The 25,079-nt window shown below is 37.0% G+C and overlaps 5 protein-coding genes across 6 annotated transcripts; 3 read left to right on the top strand and 2 right to left on the bottom strand.

The window, feature by feature from the left end:
- Positions 1–370: 370 nt before the first annotated feature.
- Positions 371–6,142, top strand: ATK3 (kinesin 3). Its single transcript, XM_088252080.1, has 16 exons — positions 371–1,126; positions 1,283–1,427; positions 1,505–1,614; positions 1,700–1,819; positions 1,929–2,111; positions 2,680–2,889; positions 2,978–3,052; positions 3,191–3,337; positions 3,405–3,543; positions 3,647–3,756; positions 4,101–4,262; positions 4,389–4,606; positions 4,971–5,052; positions 5,173–5,277; positions 5,374–5,478; positions 5,744–6,142. The coding sequence occupies exons 1-16, from the start codon at positions 935–937 to the stop codon at positions 5,921–5,923; spliced, it is 2,283 nt and encodes a 760-aa protein (XP_088108206.1). The 5' UTR covers positions 371–934; the 3' UTR covers positions 5,924–6,142.
- Positions 6,143–6,186: 44 nt separating this feature from the next.
- Positions 6,187–7,339, bottom strand: PNSL3 (PsbQ-like 1). Its single transcript, XM_021955444.2, has 3 exons — positions 6,976–7,339; positions 6,551–6,837; positions 6,187–6,473 (listed from the first exon to the last, which is right to left on the bottom strand). The coding sequence occupies exons 1-3, from the start codon at positions 7,250–7,252 to the stop codon at positions 6,375–6,377; spliced, it is 663 nt and encodes a 220-aa protein (XP_021811136.1). The 5' UTR covers positions 7,253–7,339; the 3' UTR covers positions 6,187–6,374.
- A 4,632-nt stretch (positions 7,340–11,971) lies between these two features.
- On the top strand, positions 11,972–15,104 carry ILR3 (basic helix-loop-helix (bHLH) DNA-binding superfamily protein). Its single transcript, XM_021955440.2, has 5 exons — positions 11,972–12,318; positions 13,638–13,700; positions 14,141–14,218; positions 14,330–14,492; positions 14,644–15,104. The coding sequence occupies exons 1-5, from the start codon at positions 12,179–12,181 to the stop codon at positions 14,908–14,910; spliced, it is 711 nt and encodes a 236-aa protein (XP_021811132.1). The 5' UTR covers positions 11,972–12,178; the 3' UTR covers positions 14,911–15,104.
- A 447-nt stretch (positions 15,105–15,551) lies between these two features.
- LOC110754390 (plant/protein (DUF1995)) lies at positions 15,552–21,075 on the top strand. 2 transcript variants are annotated; one of them, XM_021955447.2, is made up of 2 exons: positions 15,552–16,652; positions 21,033–21,075. In XM_021955447.2, the coding sequence occupies exons 1-2, from the start codon at positions 15,640–15,642 to the stop codon at positions 21,058–21,060; spliced, it is 1,041 nt and encodes a 346-aa protein (XP_021811139.1). In that variant the 5' UTR covers positions 15,552–15,639; the 3' UTR covers positions 21,061–21,075. The 2 variants fall into 2 exon arrangements, with proteins under 2 accessions (XP_021811139.1, XP_088107449.1); XM_088251323.1 differs by lacking the exon at positions 21,033–21,075 and having other exon boundaries at positions 15,552–16,741.
- On the bottom strand, positions 17,339–21,706 carry GAUT12 (galacturonosyltransferase 12). The gene is made up of 6 exons (XM_021955446.2): positions 21,130–21,706; positions 19,632–19,687; positions 19,345–19,500; positions 18,480–19,070; positions 18,036–18,338; positions 17,339–17,936 (listed from the first exon to the last, which is right to left on the bottom strand). The coding sequence occupies exons 1-6, from the start codon at positions 21,338–21,340 to the stop codon at positions 17,652–17,654; spliced, it is 1,602 nt and encodes a 533-aa protein (XP_021811138.1). The 5' UTR covers positions 21,341–21,706; the 3' UTR covers positions 17,339–17,651.
- Between the last annotated feature and the right edge of the window lie 3,373 nt (positions 21,707–25,079).

Below are 25,079 nucleotides of genomic sequence, written 5' to 3'. Positions count from 1 at the left end.
TTAAAAAATTGTAGTTAATTGAAAGTATTTCAATTCTTTTATACCAAATGTATTTTTTTGGAACTGAACTTAAAAATCAATTCGGGAAATAAAATTATGAAAACAAACATAGGGGTAGTTTAGGCACTGCATTGTTCCAATGAAACTGTTGAAGATGGTACCGCCTGATCCCCAATTCAAAAACATTCAAATGCCAACGGCAGTAAAATCAAACCTTACCCAACAACAGCCAATGAACTAATGAAATAATCACAAAATCAAATAAATACATTCAACTATTTTTAAATTTTAAAGAGGATTAAAGATTTGTTTTTTAATTTGGCAAAGGAAAACAAATATTTTGCTATCACTGGGTTTCTTGCTTGGGGATCATCCATCTTCCTGCTCGTTGAAGCAACGGCTGAGATTTCACTGTTTGCTTTGAATGCAATTCATGGCCCCACACAACAACACTTTCTGAACTCTCTCTCTCTCTCTCTTCCTCTTATTATTCTTCTTCTGCTTATTCAAATATTTTTCAAGAGACAGATTCAGTCTTCATTTCCCATAAGATACAACCAGCTACCACACAAGCTAAAACTACAACCCCATCAAATATAGCAATTCCAAGCCTTGGTTTTTAGTCACCATCCACCTGTTTTTCATGGGTTCCTTCTAGTTTTTGCATTTGGGTTTTGGAATGTGTGCTTGATTTGATTTCTTGGTAAATTTTTGTGGGTTTCTGGAGACACAGCTAGGGCACCAAATATAACATTTTCAAGATGGGTTTCGATCACTTTCCACGTATTTTTCTTGGGTTGCTTTTGGGTGTGTCTTTCTTTGTTGGGTTGTAGATTGTGTTCTTGAAAGTTGTGTTTTTTTTACAAGTGTTGGTGTTGGTGATGAAGTATTGAAGTGGGTGTGAAAAGTGGCAAAAGTTTTAGAGGGGAAAAAAATGGTGGGCACTGCGAGAAATGGGAGAGTCCGACACGCGTTTTCAGTGGTAAATGGGGGACAAGACTTGGGTCCGAGTAGCGCTCCGGCGAGTAATGCGGGTTCGGAGTGTGATGGTATTGAATTTACCAGAGAGGATGTTGAAGCATTGTTGAATGAGAGACCCAGAAGGAAGGACAGGTTCAATCTCAAGGTCAGTGAGCTTTTACTTCTTAAAAGTTGTGATTTTTTCTTTGAACTTTTGAGCTTTTGAATAAATGGTAATTTTGTTTTATTTGGATTAGTTCACCTGAAATGCGTTTTGGATAATTTTCAATTTTATCATGTTTCATATTGATTGATTTTCTAGGAAAAATGTGACACTCTGACTGAGTATATTAAAAGGCTGAAACTTTGTATAAAATGGTTCCAAGAGCTTGAAGGAAGCTACCTGTTTGAGCGCGAGAAGTTACAGAATAGTGTTGAAGTGTCAGAGCGTCAATGCAATGACATGGGTATGAGTGACATCTTTTTGTGTTCGTATTCTCAATGCAGTTGCTGAAGAAATTAATTATATTTATTTTGATTATAGGGATCTTATTCAAAAACAAGGAAGAAGAATTGAATTCAATCATTGCGGAGCTGAGAAAAAATTTTGCTTCTGTACAAGAGAAATTTACAAAAGAAGAATTGGATAAGATGGTAAGTAGGGTGGGTCGGATATCCAATGTGTCTGATTTTAGCTGACTGCTGTAGATTATTTAACGTTCTTGTACACGACAATCAGACTGCAATGGAATCTCTCACTAGAGAAAGGGAGGCTAGACTTGAAATTGAGCGATCACAAAATTCCCTCTCGGATGAGCTTGGGAGAGTCCAAAGAGAGCTCTCAAGTGCTAATCAGAAGGTGAAGTAGAATATCTATTCCTTTACTTCTTTTCCCTCATTATTGATAAGTATAGAGTTTCCTTATAAATATTTTAATCTGAATACTTTTCTTTTTGGAAATTCCTCAGATAACTTCACTGAATGATATGTACAAACGATTGCAAGACTACATTGCAAGCTTGCAACAATATAATAGTAAACTGCACATGGACCTCTCTACAGTTGAGGAAGACCTTAAGCGCGTAGAGAAGGAAAAGGCTAGTATGGTGGAGAACCTGAGCATGTTAAGGGGTCAACTTTCAGTGTCCAGGGTGAGTTTCTTAGTATGAACTGTTTCTAGTTGCATACTGTAGTTCCCTGATGAAGTATCTAGAGAAGGAAAAACTTGTAATGATTATATTGTTGTTGAATGTGCTTATCAGTTGCACTTTTAAGTTTGGACTAAAGACCAGATATTGCACTCCCTTAGGATTGTATCCTGCCTTCATTGGGAATGATGATGTTGTAGATGGTAGAGGTCTTTCTCCCTTTATGTTGCCAGTAGGCCCTAATAGGCCTTTCATGGAGGGCCTTTTAATTACTGACTATATTTTTGAGAAACTTTTTGCATTCAAGGGTCTAGAAGAATTTTTTTTTCCCTTTCCAATATAAATTCAAGTTTTAGGGAACAATCTTGTAGTCAACTTTATTGTAGCACCAATAAGACAGTTATTATTATTTGTAGTCGTGACCTGATTTTCGTCAGCGCATTTTTTAGCTTGGTATAAGGAATGGATCAAATAGTATGTAATCTAAAAGTTGAGTTTCTTCCTGTGTTCTCTCCTTGCTTTCCTTTTGAAATTGAGCCGTCTCTAACTTTTATTTGATGGATGGATACAGCAATCTCAAGATGATGCTATAAAGCAGAGGGATTCTTTGGTAAATGAAGTTGCATGCCTTCGGATGGAGTTGCAACAAGTGAGAGATGATCGTGATCGACATCAACTCCAAGTGCAGACTCTAACAGCTGAATATACAAAGTATAAAGAGTCGACGGAAAAATCTTGTTTTGACTTGGATAACCTCACATCAAAAAAGGACGAACTGGAGGTTGTTTATATAATTCTATCTTTTTTCTTATGTAGGTTTTGTTTCTATTAACTTTTGCTAACATATTACAATGCTGGGTATTCTTCAGGAAAGATGTCTGTCACAAAGTAACGAGATAAGGACTTTGAAGGACCAACTACTGACTGCAGAGAGGAAACTACAGGTGATAATATCTGGTTATTATATGTTGCATGGACTATGTATGACATATGGGTTATGTACACTTTCGTTTTGGAATGAAATGGTTGAACCAGCTCATCATGTTGGTTAAATTTTCTAAGTATAACTATGTTTCTGCTAGATGTCCGACTTATCTACACTGGAAACAAGAGCAGAATATGAAGGGCAAAAGAAACTTATAAGTGAGTTACAAACTCGCCTGGTAGATGCAGAATTTAAGCTTATTGATGGAGAGATGCTGCGTAAAAAGTTGCACAATACCATCTTGGTAAATCTTCTGCGATTGCTTTTATCAGCTACTTTGTCTGCACCATACTAAATCTCTCATTCTGTAGGAATTGAAAGGGAACATCCGCGTATTCTGTAGAGTGCGACCTCTGTTGGCTGATGATGGTCCTAGCACAGAAGGGAAGGTTATCTCTTATCCAACAGCAATGGATGCTCTCGGACGGGGCATTGATTTAGTGCAAACTGGTACATTACTTGGAAAATAGTAGTAGATAACAAGTCTTATTCTTGCGTGTTTTCCTGTGCTCTTTGTTAATCAAACTCACATATTGTCTGCATTTGTCATCAGGGCAAAAACATTCTTTCACATTTGACAAAGTTTTTATGCCTGATGTATCACAAGAAGATGTATTTGAAGACATTTCGCAGCTTGTACAAAGTGCTCTTGATGGTTATAAGGTGATAAAAAGCTTGTTGTATTCTTTAAGTCACTATTGCATTTCATGCCAAGCAATTCATTTAATGTCTAATTAAATTAATTTTGCCTTCAAAGCTGTCTTGTTAGTTTTGGTAGAAAGCCTTAAAATTCTTAGTGTCATTTAAAATTTATTTTGATAAATATGTGAAGCTTCTTAGAATGCACATTTTTCTTGTACTTTGTTATAATATTATCCCTTAATTTTTTGTTATTATGGGTTGATAACTTGAAACTTTCTTTTTATAATATACCTATATTTAATATACCCCAGGGTATCACAAGCATTATGCACATTTAGCCTGATGATAGTGGCTTCTTGTTTCAGGTTTGTATTTTTGCCTATGGACAAACAGGATCAGGGAAAACCTATACCATGATGGGTAACCCAGGAGATCCAGAGGAAAAAGGGCTGATACCCCGTTCACTAGAACAAATTTTTAAAACCAGACAATCACTTCAACCACAAGGTTGGAAATATGAAATGCAGGTGAGTGGAATCTCTCTCTCTCTCTCTCTCTCTCTCTCTCTGTGTGTGTTATTCTAGTTATGTGAATGTATATTACATTGCATTATTTTTATATGTAATTTTCACTTATTTTGACAATATATGTAGGTGTCGATGTTGGAAATATATAATGAAACTATTCGTGATCTATTATCACCAAATCGATCATCTTCAGATATGTTACGAACAGAAAATGGTATTGGTGGAAAGCAATATACGATCAAACATGATGCAAATGGAAACACTCATGTATCCGATCTTACCATTGTGGATGTGCGCACTGCTAAAGAGGTCTCATTTCTCTTAGAGAGGGCTGCACATAGCAGGTTGTATATCTAAATACTAATTCTCTTTTATTACCTCCTGTAATCTTGACTGACATATCCTTCCATGCTTGTTAGTTTTGTATTCTTACTCCTCTTTTGTGCATGTTTGTATATCCTTTCTGAACTTTCCCTAACGATATGCTTGACATTGGGGATATAACTCTAACTCAATGAATTGGAAATGTTGATATTATTTAAGGAAGAAAATTGCTTTTGAAAGAAAGGTGGGCAACTGATCCACATACATTATAAGGGATGTTTTTACTTGTACTTTTTCTCGTTGTCTATGTAATTTAGTACTTACCAAGCAAAATGAAAGGAGAAAAAAAAATGATTTACTTATCTTCTACTTGGTTCCTGACAGGTCTGTAGGCAAAACTCAAATGAACGAGCAATCGTCAAGAAGCCATTTTGTCTTCACACTACGCATATCTGGTGTCAATGAGGTAGCAACATCTCTTTTATGTATAAATACTCTACTGTATTCATGTGCTAATATTTTCACTCTGTCTTTTTCATATTTGTATTATTGTGCTTACTTTTCTTAACTTACCCTCTCATCTTAGAGTACTGAACAACAAGTACAAGGTGTCCTCAATCTTATTGATCTTGCCGGGAGTGAACGACTTTCTAAAAGTGGGTCAACTGGGGACCGACTGAAAGAAACTCAAGTATTTTACAGAAACCTTCATAATCTATTTTGTTTATATGTTCTCATTTTTATTTTATTTTTAGTAATTACATGTATGTATTTTTATTTTATTCAGGCCATCAACAAAAGTCTCTCATCTTTAAGTGACGTAATATTTGCCTTGGCAAAGAAGGAGGACCACGTACCATTTCGGAACTCAAAGCTTACATATCTTCTTCAGGTTGTTGTTTACATGTTTAAGTGATATACGAAAATGATTTAAGTTTATTTTTGGAGCATCCCATCCCATATGTTCTTCTTGAAAGGCCTGAAATTTCCACTCATAAGAAGTTTCCTATAGTTAAATCACACTTGAATCGTAAAAGAATTTAGTTCTGTTATCTTGGCTGTTGAGTGTTAACAAAATCCTGGTTGCTGTTTTCATCTTTATTTTTATTTTTGGATTATTGAAGACATTCTAAACTCTTAAATTGAATGTTGACCAGCCATGCCTAGGAGGAGACTCAAAGACATTGATGGTCGTAAACATCTCTCCTGAGCCCTCTTCAGCGGGTGAATCACTCTGTTCACTTCGTTTTGCTTCACGAGTAAATGCTTGTGATATTGGAGTTCCACGACGTCAGACCAATATGCGCCCTCCAGATTCACGTTTGAGCTACGGTTGATCTTTGATCGAAGGTTTCTTTTTGATTTGAAGTCACCAGTGATTTGTATCTGCACCAATCGTATCATAAAGTGAAAATTTGGGAGTGATTCTAACATAGGCTTATCTGTATAGTGAAGATAGTGTATTTGTATCACTAAGCTGAGAGAATTTTCTATTCTAACTAGTGATTGTATTGAGCTTGATTTCTCAATAACATTTTCCTCTTTAATCTTCTAAAGTAATGCTTGATTAATTCTTTGATGTTGTCGAGGTAAAAGGGACTAGAAGCAAAAAATAGAGTGCATTCTCATAGCGATAATCTCGAAGGCTCATAACTCAGCCTTTTTGTCATGTACAAGTTATCTGCTTTTACATTTGCAAATTCAATATGACAAAGAGTGAACTTTGAAACTGATAGAAATGTGCAGTTCAACTAATTTTGCTCTTATCAGAGGGACATATTTGGAGTTTCATGCCATTCGATCCATGACCTCCTGGAGAATAACTGTTGTGTCTTTATAATACGATTCAGTCTCAGATAGGTTGCGTTGCTTCACAGCGCCATCAAGCTGTTGACAGAAAGTAAAAGGAATTCTCAAGCAGCTGCATGGAATCTAAACAATAAATTATGTGTTCATTTTGATACCTTTTCTACGGTGTCGAACAATCTATTAGCAAGATCAGTGAGAGGTTGTTTCTCATCGACTGGTGCTGCAGAGATAACTTGGTCGAAATCAAAGTACATGAATGTGGATTTTAGCCGCAGGAACCGTCTAACATAGTTTAGGGTATCTTGTGCAATCAAATCTGCCATTGCCAGGAGATCAAATGCATACTTCTTAAGCCTAAACTTCCTCCCTTTGGTTCCAATGTTTGCCATGTAGAGTCCCTTTTTCAGAAAAGAACGAGTCCCCGTCTTCTCATTTGCAATTTCTGCCACGAAAACATGGGTTGCAGGTAAAGAAAAGTTCGGCTGAAATCTTTGGAAACAAGTTAAGGCTTGAAGCAGCTTGGAGTGAATGACAATGTAGCAAATGTTACAACACTTAACTGCTCAGTAGGAAAACTTACTATTTTCAGCAGAAGGCACGGGCAGAGGGCCGTCGATCCAGAACCCGTTGCCCTCAGCAAGAGAGACTCCATTGCAGGAGTTCCCAACAAGTGCAATAGAGGCAAGGCCTAATGCTAGTCTTCTTGTAGTTTGTAGTGGCTGTTCCTGAAGATCATCTCTTTTCTTGCCTATAAAGCCAACAATGCTCACTCTCTTTTGGGTCCTTTGTATGCCTGGAAGCCTTGGTATGGCTGGCAGTGTTTCAGATACTCCATTTAAGTTTGCCAAATGAGCCATTGTACAAAAATTGGCTAAGGAAATGGTAGGCTTGTGCAAGCAAAAAGATTGGGTTGGCAAGAATTTCAGCTATATCCTTTTGGAAATTGCAGGCTAATACTGACCACCAGAAGGATATCCTCTCAAGGGATAAATTGGTCATTATACAAGGCCCAATCATTTATGCATAGGAGTAGCCCAACCCTTTGTGCATCAGCCCACATTGAAACTTATAGTCATCAGGGAGCTTCTATAATGAGGAGGTTGAGTGAGGAGTTTATTTGAGGAGCCCCATCTCACCATCAAAAGGGGTGTGGACCCCCCAATGCACCCCCCCCATGTGCTTTGTTTTTAGTTGTTAATGGTGAGATTTCACCTCCTCAAATAAGCTCCTCACTCAACCTCCTCATTCTAGCCTCTCCAATAGTCATCATGCACTTCTTGAAGTGAAATTTCTTTGTTATATTTTATACTGGAGAAGTGTATAATGACTTTCTTATGGTGCCAATAATAACTCGCTATTCTAGTGGCTAGGGATGGCAGAAATCCTCAGGGGGTGGGTCCCCGATCTTAATGGGGAGAGATTTCAAGGGAAAACGAGTATGTACAGGGATTCTCAAATTTGAAAAATCCCCGATGGGTATGGGATGGGGATGGTATTGGCGTCCCCGTTCCTGAACCCGACCAAAAAATATATATGTTTATATTTAAATAAATAAATAAATAAATAAATAAATAAATATTTATAATATTTATGTTTAACCCTAAGTTAAACTCCCTCTCCTAATTCTTCCTAATTTTCTCTGGGATTTCATATTGATGTGATTTTGAATAGTTGAATTGAACTTTATAGTTAATTTGGATGTGTTGAATGATAATTTAATATGAAACTTAATGTTAAAATGTATGATAAATATTTTTTATGAAAAAAAAATCGGGGATTTGGGGCGGGTATGGGGGATAGTCTCTCGACGGGGACGGGGATTCCCCGAAACTTATTAAACGGGGATGGGTTCAGGGACGGGGGCAGGGATGGAGAGTGGGGACGGATGATATTGTCATACCCGGCCCCTACTCGACCCGTTGCCATCTCTAGTGGCATGAAAAAAAAGGAAAAAACAAAAAATTCAAGGTGTCATTAAGAAAGATCCTCAAAAAATAAAAAATCAAGGCGTTATAATTTGACAAAGACATGGGTCACGGGTGGGTTATATTCGAAGGGTCTTATCAACTTGTTTGCCAATACAATTATACAAGGTGTGTTGTCTCTACATGTTTAAAATATTTTGACTAAAACACAAGTATATCTTGGCTTGGCTCAAAAAGTTCCCAGAAAAAGTGAACTACTACGAAGAAAATAAAACTTTTTCTATCCTTGAAAATAGTTGCTGGGTTCCTATCTCTGCATCTAATTATTGATATGCAGATTGATTGAAAAATAATACCGGAAATGGTTGCATCTCTTCTCCTCAATTGTAAACACAAGACGTGTATGCAAAGAAATGCATGGGTTCCTGTCTCTTCATTTGTTGAGGTTTTTTTTGGTTGCATCTCTTTGTTTTCTTCAAGTTTGAAAGCTCGTTTAAGTGGTGCCACACATATTTATGTTTACTGATAGACAGATAGATTGATAATAACTTCTTGGACTGTGGATCAAGACCACAATAGCTATTGACAGTTTAGTAATATAACATACTATTATGCTATTAAAAATTATCACATATGAGATGCATTTCAGTTTCCGATATATATGTACAGATTTTCTCCTACATGGACATTCAGATGTTATTACCGTGGCAGCAGCACGGTAATAACGTCCGAATGTCCACTTAGAAGAAGAACTATATATATATATATATATATATATATATATATCATATTGTGTTGTATTGTTGTATCCTCTTAACATCTTATGTTAGTCGTGTTTGAATGTATATCACCGTGTCTTTTCAATTCACAATTTGTCTACAAAGCATACCTAGATAAGATTGTTGTGGTTTCTATGTAGTTCATATCCTTAATTGACTTTTTTTTAATAATATATCTGTAGATGTTGTGCTTATGGTTAAAATATGTCATTTCAGAACTTCATTTCGTTTAACTTACATAACCTCTAAAATCTCCCCAAGTCTTAGACCCTAAAACGACGCCATTTTTATTAACGTTAATTAGAGAGGCAAGCCCTTTTTATTTTTACTTATTCGGAGAAGAAGTATAGCCCTCAGTGGGCAGTCCAGCTCCAAACCTCTATATAAATTGCACCATCTTTCCAGAAAAAAAAGAAGAACAAGGAGGAGCTGGGTAGCTAGGAACAACTAAGATATATGGATGTGCATGATCAGCAGCAGCTCAAGAAGCCAAGGGTTGTCAGAGTGAACTCTGAGGAATTATGGGATTTCTTTATCACTCAAGCTGCCGATCAAGGCTGCCCTGTGAGTTTATTATTATTATTATTATTTATTTTGTCTTTGTTTATGTTAATTTGCTTCCTTACCATATTTTGGTACTTAAAATACTGTGTTAATAATCTATATTGTTCTCAGTTTGAAACTGAGTTTGGGAAAATGGAGCTTGGTGTAATTTGCTTGACTTGAGATTATTGCAGGTGATGGTGCATTTTAATGCTGCCTGGTGCATGCCCTCTGTAGCCATGAATTCATTCTTTGAGGAATTGGCCTTCAACTACCACGATAGAGTTAAATGCCAAATTACCCCCCAAACTTGTATCATACTTTCGATTTGCTCCCCATTTTTTGTTGCTGGAAAATTAAGGATATGAATTAAATTTTATTGCCAATTTGCCCCCCACCGTTAGAGCGGGAGACATTCCATCCATGACTCTGTTAAATAAGTCACGTGTATGACACCCGACACACTTTCTCTCTCTGCTCCACTTTCTCTTTCTCAGAAACCCAACCCAAACCAAACCTAGTTACAGAGAGCTGAAGAAAATGGGGAGGAATACGACGATGCTAATGAGCGTGGCTGATAAGAAAACTCAGGCACCCAAAGCAAAATAAACCGGAATGTTCACCGGCAACAACGCTGATGTTACCTTGCCACTACTTTTCTGATTAGCCATGCTCATTAGCATCGTCGTATTCCTCCTCATTTTCTTCAGCTCTCTGTAATTGGGTTTGGTTTAGGTTGAGTTTATGAGAAAGAGAGAGTGGAGCAGAGAGAGAAAGTGTGTCAGGTGCCATACGCATGACTTATTTAACAGAGTCATAGATGGAATGTCTCCCACTCTAACGGTGGGGGACAAATTGACAATAAAATTTAATTCATATCCTTAATTTTCCAAAAAAAAAAGAAAAAAAAAAGGAGGTAAATCGAAAGTATGATACAAGTTTCGGGGTAATTCGGCATTTAACTCACCAAGATATTCTGCTCTTGGTGGATGTTGATGAGGTTAAGGTGCTCATAGAAAAATATAAGTTGGATACCAGATCATCTCTGTCTGTTTTCAAGGTTAAATATCTTTTTCCTTTTGAGAGAAGCATATTATAATATTGGTGGGGGAATTAAATTAAAAGGTCTCCACTACTTTCAAAATAACTTTAAATTATAATATGGTGTCATATGGTGTCACATGATCACTTGCATGTTTACTATACTATATGAAAAAGAAGGCAAATGTTTATTTTACATATAAAAGCCATCTAAAAAAATAAAATATATTTCTTGGAAAACATATTAAATAAATACAATTTAGAAAATAATAAAACTAACTAATACACATATCAATATCTGTAATATAATTCAATTTCTAATAATAGAGAGTTATAGATTATAAATAAATTGCACAAACAATAATTTTCACAAAGCAAGTATGAAAAAAAAAAAATCTAGAGTTCATCATAGAAAACCATCTTGTGTCAATTGGGTATTTTTCAAGTTTGTTGACATGTCTCCATCAATCTGAATGCTAGATGTAATGTGTTTATCTTCAGTTTTTTCATTCATTTTACTTATTTAATTGTGTGCATGATGTGAACCTTTCACCAGGGAGTTGCCCTCAAGATGGCTACTTTCCTGATGATGAAAGGAGGAGGCTCAACTGATAAGCTTGTGGGTGCTAATCCAGATGCCATCAAGAAAATGCTCAAATCATAATGAACTATAGTGGGAAAATGTATGTGGATGATGCCCCTTATTTTTCATTAATTAAGACCATAATTAAACATCTTTGTGGTAAATAAAACTAGTGCCAAGGTGCTTGTTTCAATTCAGGACATTGCCTAATTGTATTCCCAGCTCTGAAGGACCATCTAAGCCATAATATTATATGGTTTAGTACAAAAATTAAAGGCCAAATCACATTTTTGGTTCTTGTGGTTTGTTTTGGTTCATTTTGGTTTTTAATATTTTATTTATTAACAAAATTAAAAAATACATAGTGCCACGTAAGCAACTAACGATGAGATCTGACGAAAACTCTAAAGGCGGAACCACATTATAACAAATTTAAAAATACGGGATATGTTATTGTAAAAATTGAAAAAGTATGAACTAAACATATCTTAAAGGTGTAACTACTACAGGATGCTAAAATGTAATTAACCCAAGATTATAAAGTCGAAACTAAAATAACGGAAACAAAAAGTTGAAAATGAATCAAACTACGGAAGTTCGGCCAAAATTGAAGTAGATATGAAATGAAGCCCAAGCCCGTGGATTGGTAATCCAGGCCCAAAACCGAGAAAAAGCGTTTACTGAGAGGTAATGTTGGATCAATGACGAAACACACGCAAAACACACACCACCTGTTGCCACCAATCCCCACATCATCATCAAGCACACAGATTCCCCTTCTCTCTCATCCCAAGTGAACCCACCAACCCACAAACGGCGAAGCCTTTCAATTGACCACTGTTTGGTTCCGAGGATATCACCAATTCCCAGCCGGAAAACCCCTCTTTTTGTCTTTTCCGGCAGCGTCCAAACATGGTCTCCCCGGAAAACACCAACTGGCTCTTTGATTATGGACTGATCGACGACACCCCTGTCCTGGATGGGAACTTCCCTGTCTCCTCCTCCGGCTTCACTTGGCCCGTTCAGCCCCTCGCCGGCTCCTCTAGCGTCAGGTGCTTTTTCAATTCTCTTATCTTTTTCACTGATAATTAAATAATATTTGTACTCTGTATAAACCAAACGAGGGTTTTTATTCTTGTTGAATATTCGATTTTGCTTCGATTTTGGGTATTTTATATAATCTCGAAATAATTGGGCGCTTCTTGTTATTTGTGGCTCATCTGTTGGGATTGAGTGGTTGAAATTGCTGATTTGAATACTTTTTTTTTGGTCTTATTCCAAATATATTGGTTAGGGTTTTGGGAATGATTCTGAGGATTTGATTAGTTGGGTCTATTTAGGACTTGGAAATGTGTGCTTGGAGACCTAAATTGAATCAGGTTATTGATCTTATGTCTTAAGTTTGGGCTGGCTACTTATTTTGGTGGGTTGAAATGCTATGTCTGAACATCTCAATCTCAATTTTGTTGAAACGTTTACTTGTAAGGGCATTATAGGATAGTTGTCTGCACAGGTAGGGAAAAAGAATCAATTTTTGACCAGAATATCACTTGTTTAGGGTGTTTGGCTGAGTGAAGAAAATGGAGGTAACCTTTTTTATTAATGAAGAAAAGTGTGATTCCAACAATTTAGTGAATCTCCAGCTGTGACGGACCAAATGCTTGCTATATGATTTGAGTAGTAAGAGATTGTGGGATGAAGTCTGCTTGTCCACCCAACTTGAAGTTTGCTTGGAGGTCACTGTGAGAATCTCCGGATAGCAATGTCAGTTCTATCACTTGATTTATTATTTTTTCTACGTACAATTGAGATTTTAGTGTTTATACATTAGGTGGTGTACTACTGTTGGTAGGGGTACTGGGTACATCATAGAAAATCTTAGCAAGAAATTTCTAAGGGATTTGAGTTATTTTCTACTGGAAGAAGAAGATGACTTCAGTGCTGGTGATATGGGATGGACAGTTGGTTCTCATAGTGATGAGGCTTTCTGATGAAAAATGTTACACATATATGCATATATTCATGCTTGTCCAAAAAAAGATCCTAGAGTTGCAATTGATACAGACTGGACCAATTTTAAATGACTGTTTAGGGAACAGTTCATTGGCTTGGTTTACCTTTTGGGTTCATTGTGCTAGCATATATTATATTAATGAGAAAAAGTTTGGTATAAATTTTCATTGTGCTAGCTGGTTGGAGACAACAAAGTGCAGCAATGTTTTGGATGTTTGTATCATGATCTGTTTTTAATGTGTAAAGTTTACTTTGTACTACCTGTTACTAGTGTTTGTATTGTTCATGCACTTTTTAGAGTTGGTCATTTTTGTGGTTGCTCACTTATTTTCTTCATTTGACATTATCTGTTTCATAGTGTTGAAATTGATGGTTCATTGGGGGATGCAGAGGGAGTTAAGGAATCTGGCTCAAAAAAGAGGTACAAACTCGACTGTTCTCATCAAACAAATCACAATCTGTAACCAATTCAACTCCAAAAAGTTTGTTCTCATTGACTCTTTTCTGGGCATTATACCTTTTCATAGTTGGCTATGTTCTGAATGCCTGTGCTGCTATGGAGGATTTTAAACTAAATTTTATCATGAGGTCTTCAGTCACTAACAAGCATTTCTTACTTGCCTTCATAAACTATAATTGGTTTTAGATGAGGAATTTTGAGCCAATATCATTTCAGTTGGTTTAATTTATTTCAGTTTTGTGTTAAAGTGTTTCTTGACAAAGTATCATGTTATCTTCAAAATCACAACTCAGATACTATTATGTTAATATTATAGTGAGCTGATCAAAGTTAGTAAATTTATTTTGAATTTATCTTGTTCAAACTGTCCTCTTCTATCTGTTGCATTTTTCTCCTTGCAGGGTCAGAACTGAATCATGCAGTGGATCTAGTTCCAAGGCGTGCAGGGAGAAGTTGCGAAGGGATAGGCTAAACGACAAGTACTCTTTTTGTTCTCTCTCCTTTCCCTCATTTTCTGTCTCCCCCTCCCTTCCCTTCTATCTTCCCCTCTGAGGCAGACTTCTTTTATGCTTGACATGAACCAATAATAGGTTTCTGGAATTGGGCTCTATATTGGAGCCTGGAAGGCCCCCCAAGACGGACAAGGCTGCTATATTGGTGGATGCTGTCCGAATGGTGAATCAGTTACGTGGTGAAGCCCAAAAGTTGAAGGACTCAAATTCAAGCCTCCAGGAGAAGATCAAGGAATTGAAGGTAAGCCTTTGTTTCTTTTAATTGAAAATTTGAGGATTACTTGTTAGAAACCTTGAATTCTAGATGGTTTCTGCCCTTTTGTCTACCTGTTAGATATGGATAGAACTTAGATACAAAAATTACATGTAAAACCTTTACCCCCCTCATGCAGGCAGAGAAGAATGAACTTCGTGATGAGAAGTCGAGGTTGAAGTCAGAGAAAGAGAAATTGGAGCAGCAACTGAAGGCCATGAATGCACAGCCAGGCTTCTTGCCTCCCCCTCCTGCAATTCCTGCTGCATTTGCTGCCCAAGGCCAAGCTCACGGCAACAAGCTGGTGCCTTTCATTGGATACCCTGGGGTTGCCATGTGGCAGTTCATGCCACCTGCCTCAGTGGATACTTCACAGGATCATGTGCTCCGCCCACCAGTTGCTTAAGTTGGCAAGATCTAAGATGATTCGGGTGATTTGGGATAACATTTTGTCCCCAACAAGTTTATTGTCCTGTCATTGCTCTTGTATTTTTCCTTTTATTGTCTACTAACTGAATTTGGTGGGTGACTTAACTGTATTTGCAACTGTAATTGCAACCTGGGTACTTTTATGAATTAATGATGGTATTCTCATGTAAATGGTATTAACTACTATTAAGTAAATCTGGCAACTCCTCGTTACCAATTTCTTTGAGTGCACGGGAGTTGGGCTGACATCGCCCCAACTCAGGTATATAGCTATGTGGGGTTGGGAATTTGTAGTTGTATCCTGGAAAATTGAGCACTTTGTAGGTTTTGGATGGAGGTAGCTTTTCAGCTGTGTGCTTTGTGGATTTGTAAAGGAAAAATGGGTTTGCTTAGAATTTTGCAGCTCCACGAACAGTATATAAGCATGTTTAAGGTGTTATGCACGGTAAAAGGAAAATGGAGTCATTCTCTGAGGACCCCAGACAGATAAAATCTGTGTGATTGTCTGCAGCTGTGGGTAGAAAAAGAAACTAGAAAAGATGGAAGTAACAAATAATTGCATCATAAAAGGTGAAAGTAACAAAAGGTTGAACTGCTTTTATAAAGCTTTTGCAACCAGCAAGCGAAAAACCTTATCTTTTAGTGCGCCTGGCAACTTATTTCTCTCCCAGACTCGGCTGTATGCAAACTCTGTTGAAGACTCAAAATGGCTTCCAATCTTCTCAGGGTTCATACAAAAACGATTATAACTGCAAAGCAACCAAACCCATTTCCACTCACTAAAACTCTCTCTTTCCCTTCTCTTCCATTTCCCACACACCACCATCACCAACATTCCCATATCTCCTTGCCTCCAATTTTCCTCCACAAATCCAAAATTACTCCTTTATCCCCACTCTGCTCCTTATCTTCTCCCACCCCTCCAAGCTCAAAAGAAGCAGCCATTCAACAAGCCAAAACCTGTCTCTCAACCACATTGGAAAAGCCCCTCAACAACCTCAGACTCACCAACAAGCTCAAGAAGCTCAAGCAGCCCAGATTTCGTATCGAAATCCCGGTCATCGATGACTCTCCTGAATCCCTATCCCAGCTCGCTTTCCAGGTATTTCGAGACCTACCCATTAAAAGAAAAGGGTCCAAAGTTAACATCTTGATCATATGGCCTAACCTTGCCTACACAGAAGCTGCATTGAAAGCCTTCGAGTCTAACCCTTCAAGCCCAGTTGAAAATTTAGACATATATTCAATTACCAACGGTAATACCAGAATTTCGAGCTCTGCTGACGTGGTAGTGTTTTTGGCGCCAGAGGGAACCCAACTGGCTGATATGAAAAGTGTTGCTGATTTATTGTACCCAAGGCCAGTGGTTATTTTCAACCCCAAGTGGGTGTTTGAGGATGAAGCTGAGTTTGGTGAGCTGAGTGGCTTTGTGGGTTCATTTGGGGTCATTTTTTCATTTATGGGTTTGGAGGTTCAGGGGCTTTTGAGCAAAAGAAATGGAGTGATATTCAAGTGTGTGAGAGATGGGGTTGTTAACGGTGAGAAGTGGACTGTTCTTGTTGAAGAGGAAGGGCAATTGAAAGCAGTTTCAACGTTTAAATCGCGGCCATCAATCAGTGAAGTTGAGAATGTTTTGTATAATTTGATGGCCATTAATTCGCCTGTTACGAAGTCCGTGAAGTTCTTCAGGGATTTGGTGTCTAATGTAACCGGAAAGAAGTAAGTTTCGTTCGAATGCCTGTCTTGTATAATCTGTGATTGACGATTCTCTGCATAAAGTTTTGAAATTTTAGAAGCTGTTTGTTGAATTGTTTGAATGAATGCAATTGCACTCTTACTCTGCAGCAATATTTTGTTGAGTACTAAAATTTGAATGTTGTTTATTGCTTCATGATACAGTGTTGCAGTATATGTTAGCTTATATGTCTTTCTTTTTTCATTTGGGATTAGATTGAGTATATGATTAGACATGTTTTTGTACCAGTTTGAGAGTGATCTCGGACTGGTTATTTGTTCTGTCTCTATTGTAAACCAGAGACAAATTTCCTTGTACAAGGATTTTCAAAGTTGTAAGAAGGGAGAGAGAGTCTTATAACGCAATTTCCTTTGCTGTCCATCCTCATTGAAGAGTCCAGAGTCATTAATGGTCGAACTAATTATGATTTGTATGGTTTTAGCAGTCAGTAGGAAAAACCGAATCTTGATGCTGTCCTCCCTGCCACCATTTTATGATGGCATTTGGCAGTGCACCCTGGTTTCAATTTAAAGAGGTTGTTGCACGTAGTCAAGCAATTCGCAGCGTCGATGTATTTCTGACCTTTTCAGTGGTCTTTCTAACAGTTGGTGCCATAGTTTTTCCTCTCTTTGTTTAATGTATCCTATCATCTGTCAGCTTGCAGTTCTCATTGAGTCTTAATAGTGTGTGGTCTTGCATTTTATTGCATGTACTGCATACTAACATCTTGTTATTAAACAAAAATGTATGGTTGCAAGATCTAATTGGTAAAACATGGGTAAAAAAAAAAATACAGAGACCGGTTAAGGAATTTCCACTGAGGAAAAAGAGTTCTGCAATTCAGAAGCCTGGTGCTGTTTTTATCGTGCATTCAGTGTTGAAAGGCTTGAATTTGGGATGAACTCTCTCTCATTTTCCTTTTCCTCATATACAGTAGACTCTTTCTCATCAACGCGGTTGACATATGCCTCTGAAAACCCAACCTAGGATGCCCTTATATGACAGCTCTTGATGAATTGATCTGAGAAATCGACATATTTTGCCCAAAATGGCCGAAGTTTTGGAAATGCAATATCTAGCCAAGGCTTTGCTCTCCCATTGAAATGGATGACACCAGCACTCTTAACATCAGCAGAACTTGTGTTTTCCTGATATCCCAGTCCCAACATGTGCCAAAACGGATCAATAACATGGACATGGCCGTGGAATGCTATTAGGCCGGGGGGTAATGTTCCTAGCTGCCACAGGCTCAGGTCTGATTTCAAGTTCTGCATAAAGATAATATTAGGATAAATTGGAATATGATAACACATTTTCCATGACATTCTTCTTGGGAAAGTTTAGAATATATAAAGGTGACCTCATACCTGTTCAAGCCAATAGTGGTATGTAAGGCTTATGTTGGTTTTCCTCCAAGCGTCTAGATCAAAGATGTTCATGCCATAAGCCCATGCACATGAATTGGGATTGAAATTGTTCGATATCAAAGGATGAGAGAAGTTCAGATAACTCTTGAACCGTTTTGACATCACAAAGTTATCTTCTCCCCTGCATGTTTCAACTGCTCCGTTGACCTTTCCATTCATATCGATATCCCATAATGGTGAAAGATCCGTTTGAACTACAATGTCGTCGTCCAAGAACACTACCTTATCAAGACTAGGAAACATCTGCATTGAGATTAAGCAGAGATTAGCACAAATGCACAGAAAAACACAATGACTTCCGGAGCAATTAGGCTAAGCAAAATAGGCGTACGGAAGAATTATAAGTTCTCTTAAATGCTATTGAACCATAGTTAAGCATGCTACCTCTGGTAGATGTATTCTGATATGGTTCATCACTGAGTTGTACTTGGGACTAAGTGCCTGCAACTTTGCTGCAATGACATTAGGCTTATCGGTATTGTTTGCCACAATGGCTGATGACCCTCCTCTAAACTGTGATCTCACTTTTTGGTCTTTCTCCATTGCTTCCAACACTGGCACCTTCCCCTTTGTAAACCAATCAAAATGGTGCAATGCCTTGACCTCAATTATAGCAGGCAATAAGGGATGCAAAGAAAACCATGCTTGCATGGGATAATATGTCTTCCTGTCTGTAATTATGTGAAGGACAACTTTGTGAGGGCGCAATGAGTTACGGACAAGGGAAGTGGCAACGACAGAGGCGGCGAGCACATTATCTGAGGCGAGGACAAAATGGAAGTAGAAGTTGTCAACGAGGGCAGGGACGAGTTCAGCAGAAGGGAGCTGGAGGCGAGCAGCTGCGTTGGAGGCATGCTCATTGGCTAACCTCAAGGCTAGGCAGTGAAGCTGTTTAGGTATGCTGCTTGATGCTACATGCCGGTACAAGTACTCTTGGATTTTGGCATTTCTTGTTCTCTGCTCAAGAAGTGTGACCTGAAATATGCACATTGTCTCATAACTCAAAATACTCTTGCACCAGATAATACTTTTCTTATCAGTTCTGTTCACCGAAAGTGTGATACTGTTTCATAATCCATTATTTTCGAACGATTAAGATATCGATGTAGACGACACATTATTTGATGAACAAATTTGAAACTCTAGTATTATCGTATTTTTATCACGGTTTAGAGGTGGCAATGTCACTGACACATTAATTAGTTTTCAATGTAAAAAAACAAAACAAAACAAAACTGAAAAGAAGTACCATATCTCTGAGCTTGACAGCAAAGGTCCTTGCGTCTGATTTGCCTTCCTTTATCTCAGCCATAAATTCGTCCAAGGACTGAGGAATATCAGATCTTCCTTGTAATTCATCTTTGCCGATGGGTTCTTCTAATATTTGGTATATCACTTCTGGGACCTTTAAGAAATTAATAAAAACTCCAAATTAGGATACAAAACTTGCTTCATCACCCAACATTGTTGTAGAAAAAAAAGAAGACAAAGTAATTAAATAATATCTTCAACCAGAAGTAGGGATTAGGAGATTACAGTTGAGTCAAGCCTTCTTCCCAAAATCTTGGGTCCTAGTCTTTTCCCCAAGCAACCTACCATTAAAACAAATATTAGGACTTTTATTTTATTTTATCAAGAACAAATATTAGGACTTGCAAATAACAATAATAATTTATAATGTGTTTGATTAAATTTATTCATATAATTATTTTTACTATTATCCCTTTTTCATCTTTGTCACTCTTGGGTTAGTGCACATTAAAATTTAATACATAAATGTACATTATACCTGAATTATTACGTAAAATTATAAAATAAATAAAAATTTAAAAAGGAGTAAAGCCACATCGAGAAAATTGGCTCACTTCAAACCAGTATTATTGCTATAAAATAGATAGAAAGGACACTTGCTACCATGAAAAAAAGAAAGAAAAGACACTTCAAATCAGTATTATTGTTATTAATTATAAGAAAATTAAATAAGAAGGGAAAGCCTACATCGAGTGACTCGTACTTTATATTAATAAAGGTCAGTTTTATTATACAAATTGGTCCTTCAGATTTTATTATACAAATTTAGTTATAGTTCTCTTTTCTGAAGAATTTTTTTAAATATATTAATAAATGTGAATTATTTATTTCATTATCAAGCAATAATTTTTTTAGTAGAAAATATGAATTGAAAAAAATCAACCAAGATACTGTTTTCCTAATTTTTTTTAATTATCTGATAAATATTTTTATGTTTATGTAAGTCACTATAAAAATTTATGTTTTCTAAACCAACAATAAATAAATAAATAAATAAATAAAAGCAAGTGCAGGTTGTCCTGTGCTATTCATCTGATGCTTCAGATTTAGTGTGGGATAATTCATGATGTTGCACTAAACACCTTTATCAAATTATCATATCCTGAAAGGGGCTTTGAGCCTTTTGACAATTTAAATAATTAGGGGTGCTTATGTAAATGCAGCTATATCTACCAACTTTTAGTTAATTGGATTTCACATGAATTTGGATCCCATAAATAAATAAAATATAAAATTAAAAAAAAAGGTAAATGTTATTATAGTGGTTAGAATCTTTGTTATCAGAATAAATTTTCCTAAAATGATCTTGTCCAATGGTTGATCATCAAGTTTATTATATTAATACTAGCCTGCAATTGATTTCATCGAGACAGAAAAGACATGCTTTGTTATGAAACCTAGATACTAACTAAGATGAATTAAAGATAAGTCTATAAATTATTGTTTAATCTGCAAGATTATCACCAGTTTTTAAGATATTTACATTGTGTAAAACTTAACGTAATATTTTTGTTCGGATATCTGATATGTTATGTTATTTGAATTCTAAATTTAAATAAGAATTCCACAGATAAATAATGCATATTATGATATTTGAATTTGAAGGTTTGTTAGCTTTCCTTGCAGAAACACATGCATTCTTCTGAAGCCCTGAAACCAATGCTGCTACATATTCTTTAATAGCATAGCTAGAATAATATTGGGGTTGAATGAAGGTACATACCTATTGTGGAGCACTTGCGTTCTCCATCAATGGTGTCCACTGCTGTCATAACAAACACAAACCTGAGAAGAAATGTGAAGAAGAGAATGGAGTAGAAGAGCATCCGGTACGAAAGCCGCCTCGACCCAACTTTCACTTTGATGAATTCTCTAACTCCCTTCCCTGGAAACACAGTCACATGCCTCAAGCTGGGTGATATGTGAAGCTGCATTTTGTGTTTTGTTCAAGACAACCCCAGACACAAAATTCCAAACCCAGGCAAAGTATGTTGTTGTTATTTTCTGTGGCAATTCAAATCACCAAAACAAGGACAGACTAGAATTGCAAGAACCCATGAAGGAGGAGTATGCTGTAAAAGGAAGGTTTTGATGGGGGCTTAGGGTAGCTATCTGTTACCTAACCTTGCTTAGTATTTGGGCTATGGAGATATCAGGGTTTTGGGAGTATATTTTAATGTAGAGAGTTGAAGGGGGGTTGTTAAGGAGAAAGAGACATGGGACTGATGTTTTTGCTTTTTCTGGTTTGGGATTTGGCTTGGTTTTGAAGGAGGGAAGTTAAGGGATAAATGAGATAAAATGAAAAAAATTATAATATATAATATTCAATTTGAGAAGAAGAAGATGGTAGTTTGGTGTTTGCTTGGCTTTGCCTCCACATGAGGTTCTTAGCAGCAACTCAAAAACCTTGGACTATGGAGTCTTTGACAGAACAGGGCTTCTAAATGGACAATGACTCTTCCTCTCTCTATCTCTATGGGGTGGGTTTTGGTTGTTGGAGTGAAAATGCAGCAACATCTGATTCTATTTTTTATTTTTTATTTCTAACAAACTGTAAATTGGCATGGCCTGCGTGGTATTTTTTTTCCTATTTGTCATGGTTTGACTCCCATAAAATATTGTATTCTTTTAAAAGGAAAGGGCAATAGGACCTTTAATTGCTACAGTTATAAATGGTATTTATTATTTCCTTTCACAAAGACCATGCACAGTTTTGGGGTTGGAATTTGGTGTATGTTGTTATGACATCATTGACAGAATTGAAATGACTACTTCCCTTTGAATCATGAAAGTAATTTATTCTCCTTTGACCAAAAAACAAATCTACCTTCTTTTGTCCTTCTTCTTTTGTCCTATGGGGCAGCCCAAATGAACATATAAACCCAACCAGGGATAACCTTGGGCTGAGGAACTCTATCTTGAAGACAGACACCCAAACATTACACCCATACTCAAATTTTAAAATCAAAAAATTTCTCATCTCCTAACCTAAGTGCTTTAACCCCCCTCCACCTCTAACTTAAATCAAACAAGAATTGCATAGACTGTCTTTCTTGGTAAATATAGTAACAAACTATTCTCCACAATGATTTTGAAGAGAAAATTTAAGGCTTTTGCGTTATTAAAAACAATATTTGGTTTTGATAAAAATACGAGTTAGTGTTTTGTACAATGCGTGAAAAGCACATGAGCTCGAAGCATGCAGTTATCAGAGATTGTACATTGTGATGCTCTGTCCAAATCAAATATGCGCAATTTCAATTGATCGCATAAATTCATCATGCACAGCCTTCAGGTCACGAACTTGTGTAGTTTTAGGATTCTTCAAAATAAGTTGGTTAGATTGGAACTGACGAACGCTTCTGGCATCTAAAGGGGATGTGTCAAAGGTTGCTCCTAGTGAGTCCCAAGTTGGGCTGTCTGTGTATCCCAAGCAACTTTACTTAATTCCACATTCTTCTGCCATGTTTGAGAATTGAGAGATCATCCATCAGTAAATTCTCGTCATACTCGAAGAAGTTGACAGTACGTCTATCAGGAAAAAGAACAAGGACAAAAGCCAAAGAAATTCAGTAGTGGTCACAGAAAGCGAAAGGAAGCCTGCTTCTGGCTGCTCTGTGTTGTTTGGGGATACAAACGACCTGTTGTTTAATTGCAAAGCAAAGTATATGTGTAGTGGTTTTGCTGATAATCAGGTTTAGAGTGTGCTTATGTATGATAGAGGATTGAATTTGATGTTCTAGAAATTGACTCTGTTATTGATACCTTGTTTTCTTCTGGTGATCTTCTAATTGTTAGAAATTTTATATGTTTTCCATTTCAGCTTTGTCTGATTATTGGATGTTGAAGAATATGACGTCCATACCGGAAACTTGATAAAATAAAATACAATATATAACATATAACATATAGTAAATGAAACCCACACCTCCGAGTATACATGTGGATTGGACATGGGCTGGCATTGGAGTTAAATATCAGGAGGATCAAAGACATCCTTCACATATTGGAGTGGAAAACTAAGACATTTTTAAATGACACCTTCCGCGTATTTGCAATTTTATGTTAGAATTTAGATGTTACAATATTAAAAAATGTCCTTTTCCTCCTCTTGTTCTTGTTTTCCTCTCTTCCTCTGGCTCTCCATTGGTCCACCGATAATTTTCATTCTCTTTACTTTTCTCATGTATTTATAACACTGTAAATTCTCTTTACTAATGCGTACCTTATGGAGAAAATAAAATTGAAGTCTATAAAACAATATGATTAATAATGATTAATTACTTTGTAATCCCAAAACAACGACTTAATTAGCTGGTAGCTCCCTCCCACCACCCCTTCCTTGGCTTTAATTTATCCCTTTGAAGCCCAAAAAACAAAAAGCAGCTACTACTTCTGTTAACCATGGAAACTTTTGAAGCTTTATTTGTTGAAACTATTAAGTGTCCAACCAACTTCACCTCGTCGCGGTTTTTCACCATGAAAAATTTCCAGAAAAACATCCAGACTTTGAAGGAGGAGGAACTACAGAAGCTCACTCTCCTAAAGGATGATATAATAGAAGTTATTGAAATAGGAAAAATTACATGGGAAGTGCATATTGTACGTAAACATTCCTAGATCTTGTTGTTGATGGACTATGTTACGGCACACACACAAACCTTTTGAGAATAAAACACACACATCGAAGAGAGAAAGTAAACACACACAAGAACACAAAGATTTACAGAGGCTCGGCCTCCTGCCTACGTTCTCTTGGTAATCCACCCGAGAAATTCACTAGTATGTAAGAACAACGTTGGTTACAATCAAGAACCCCCTTAGCTCTCAAAAGAACAAAGCTCTCTTTTCTCTCACCTTTGCTCGAACTCTTGATTCACTTGAAAAACACCCTAGAATTCGCCTTTGAATTCTCTTGTGTATCTCTCTTGAAAATTATCTCTTTAATTTTCCTCTCTTTATTTAACCTAGCCCTAAAAGTCCTATTTATAATGCATAGGACTTTTACTACAAGTTAACTAGGAATAGGAAACTAAAACCCTACTAAATTAGGCTAGAAAATTCCAAAATAATAGGAAACCTATCCTAAAAACGCCAAGGATCTGCGCTGGATTCGCAACGTCCGCTCAAGTGCCTGCACTTCCCCTTGAGCCCTTGGGCCTGGGCAAAAAATCATCTCTCTGCAGCTCGAGTGCCTGCAGCTTCTGCTCGAGCGCCAAAACCCAAAGCACTGGTCTAAAACTTCTTTTTCTGCCGTTTCTTCTTCCCTTTTTGGCATCTATGGTGAGCCAACTTCAACAATCTCCAACTTAGCGAACCATTAATCACCTATTAACAATTGTTGACCCTTAGAACATCTTCAACTTCTTAGAAACCGTTCTAGTAATTCCCAAGAGCTCCACCATGGCAAGAAGCCTCTTGCCTCAACGCACCTTAGGTGACAAGGTGCTCGACCCAATGCTAAACTTGGGTTATCCGGACCTCTTGTGTAGAAAAGAGATCCCTCATTCCGAACTCTTTGTTCCTCACCTTCTTGGAACCTTGAATTCTTGACATACCTTGATACGCAAACTAAATACCAACCCTTATTCTATAAATCCCCACATAGCCACCAACTTTGTTCTTGGATTTATGAATTAACTCATTCATTTTCATCAAAGCACTCATCCAACC

This window comes from Prunus avium, chromosome 4 (genome assembly GCF_965620075.1).
Source record: "Prunus avium chromosome 4, drPruAviu1.hap1.1, whole genome shotgun sequence".
In the NCBI taxonomy this organism is placed as follows: domain Eukaryota; kingdom Viridiplantae; phylum Streptophyta; class Magnoliopsida; order Rosales; family Rosaceae; genus Prunus; species Prunus avium.
This window is presented reverse-complemented; position numbering and strand designations above follow the sequence as displayed.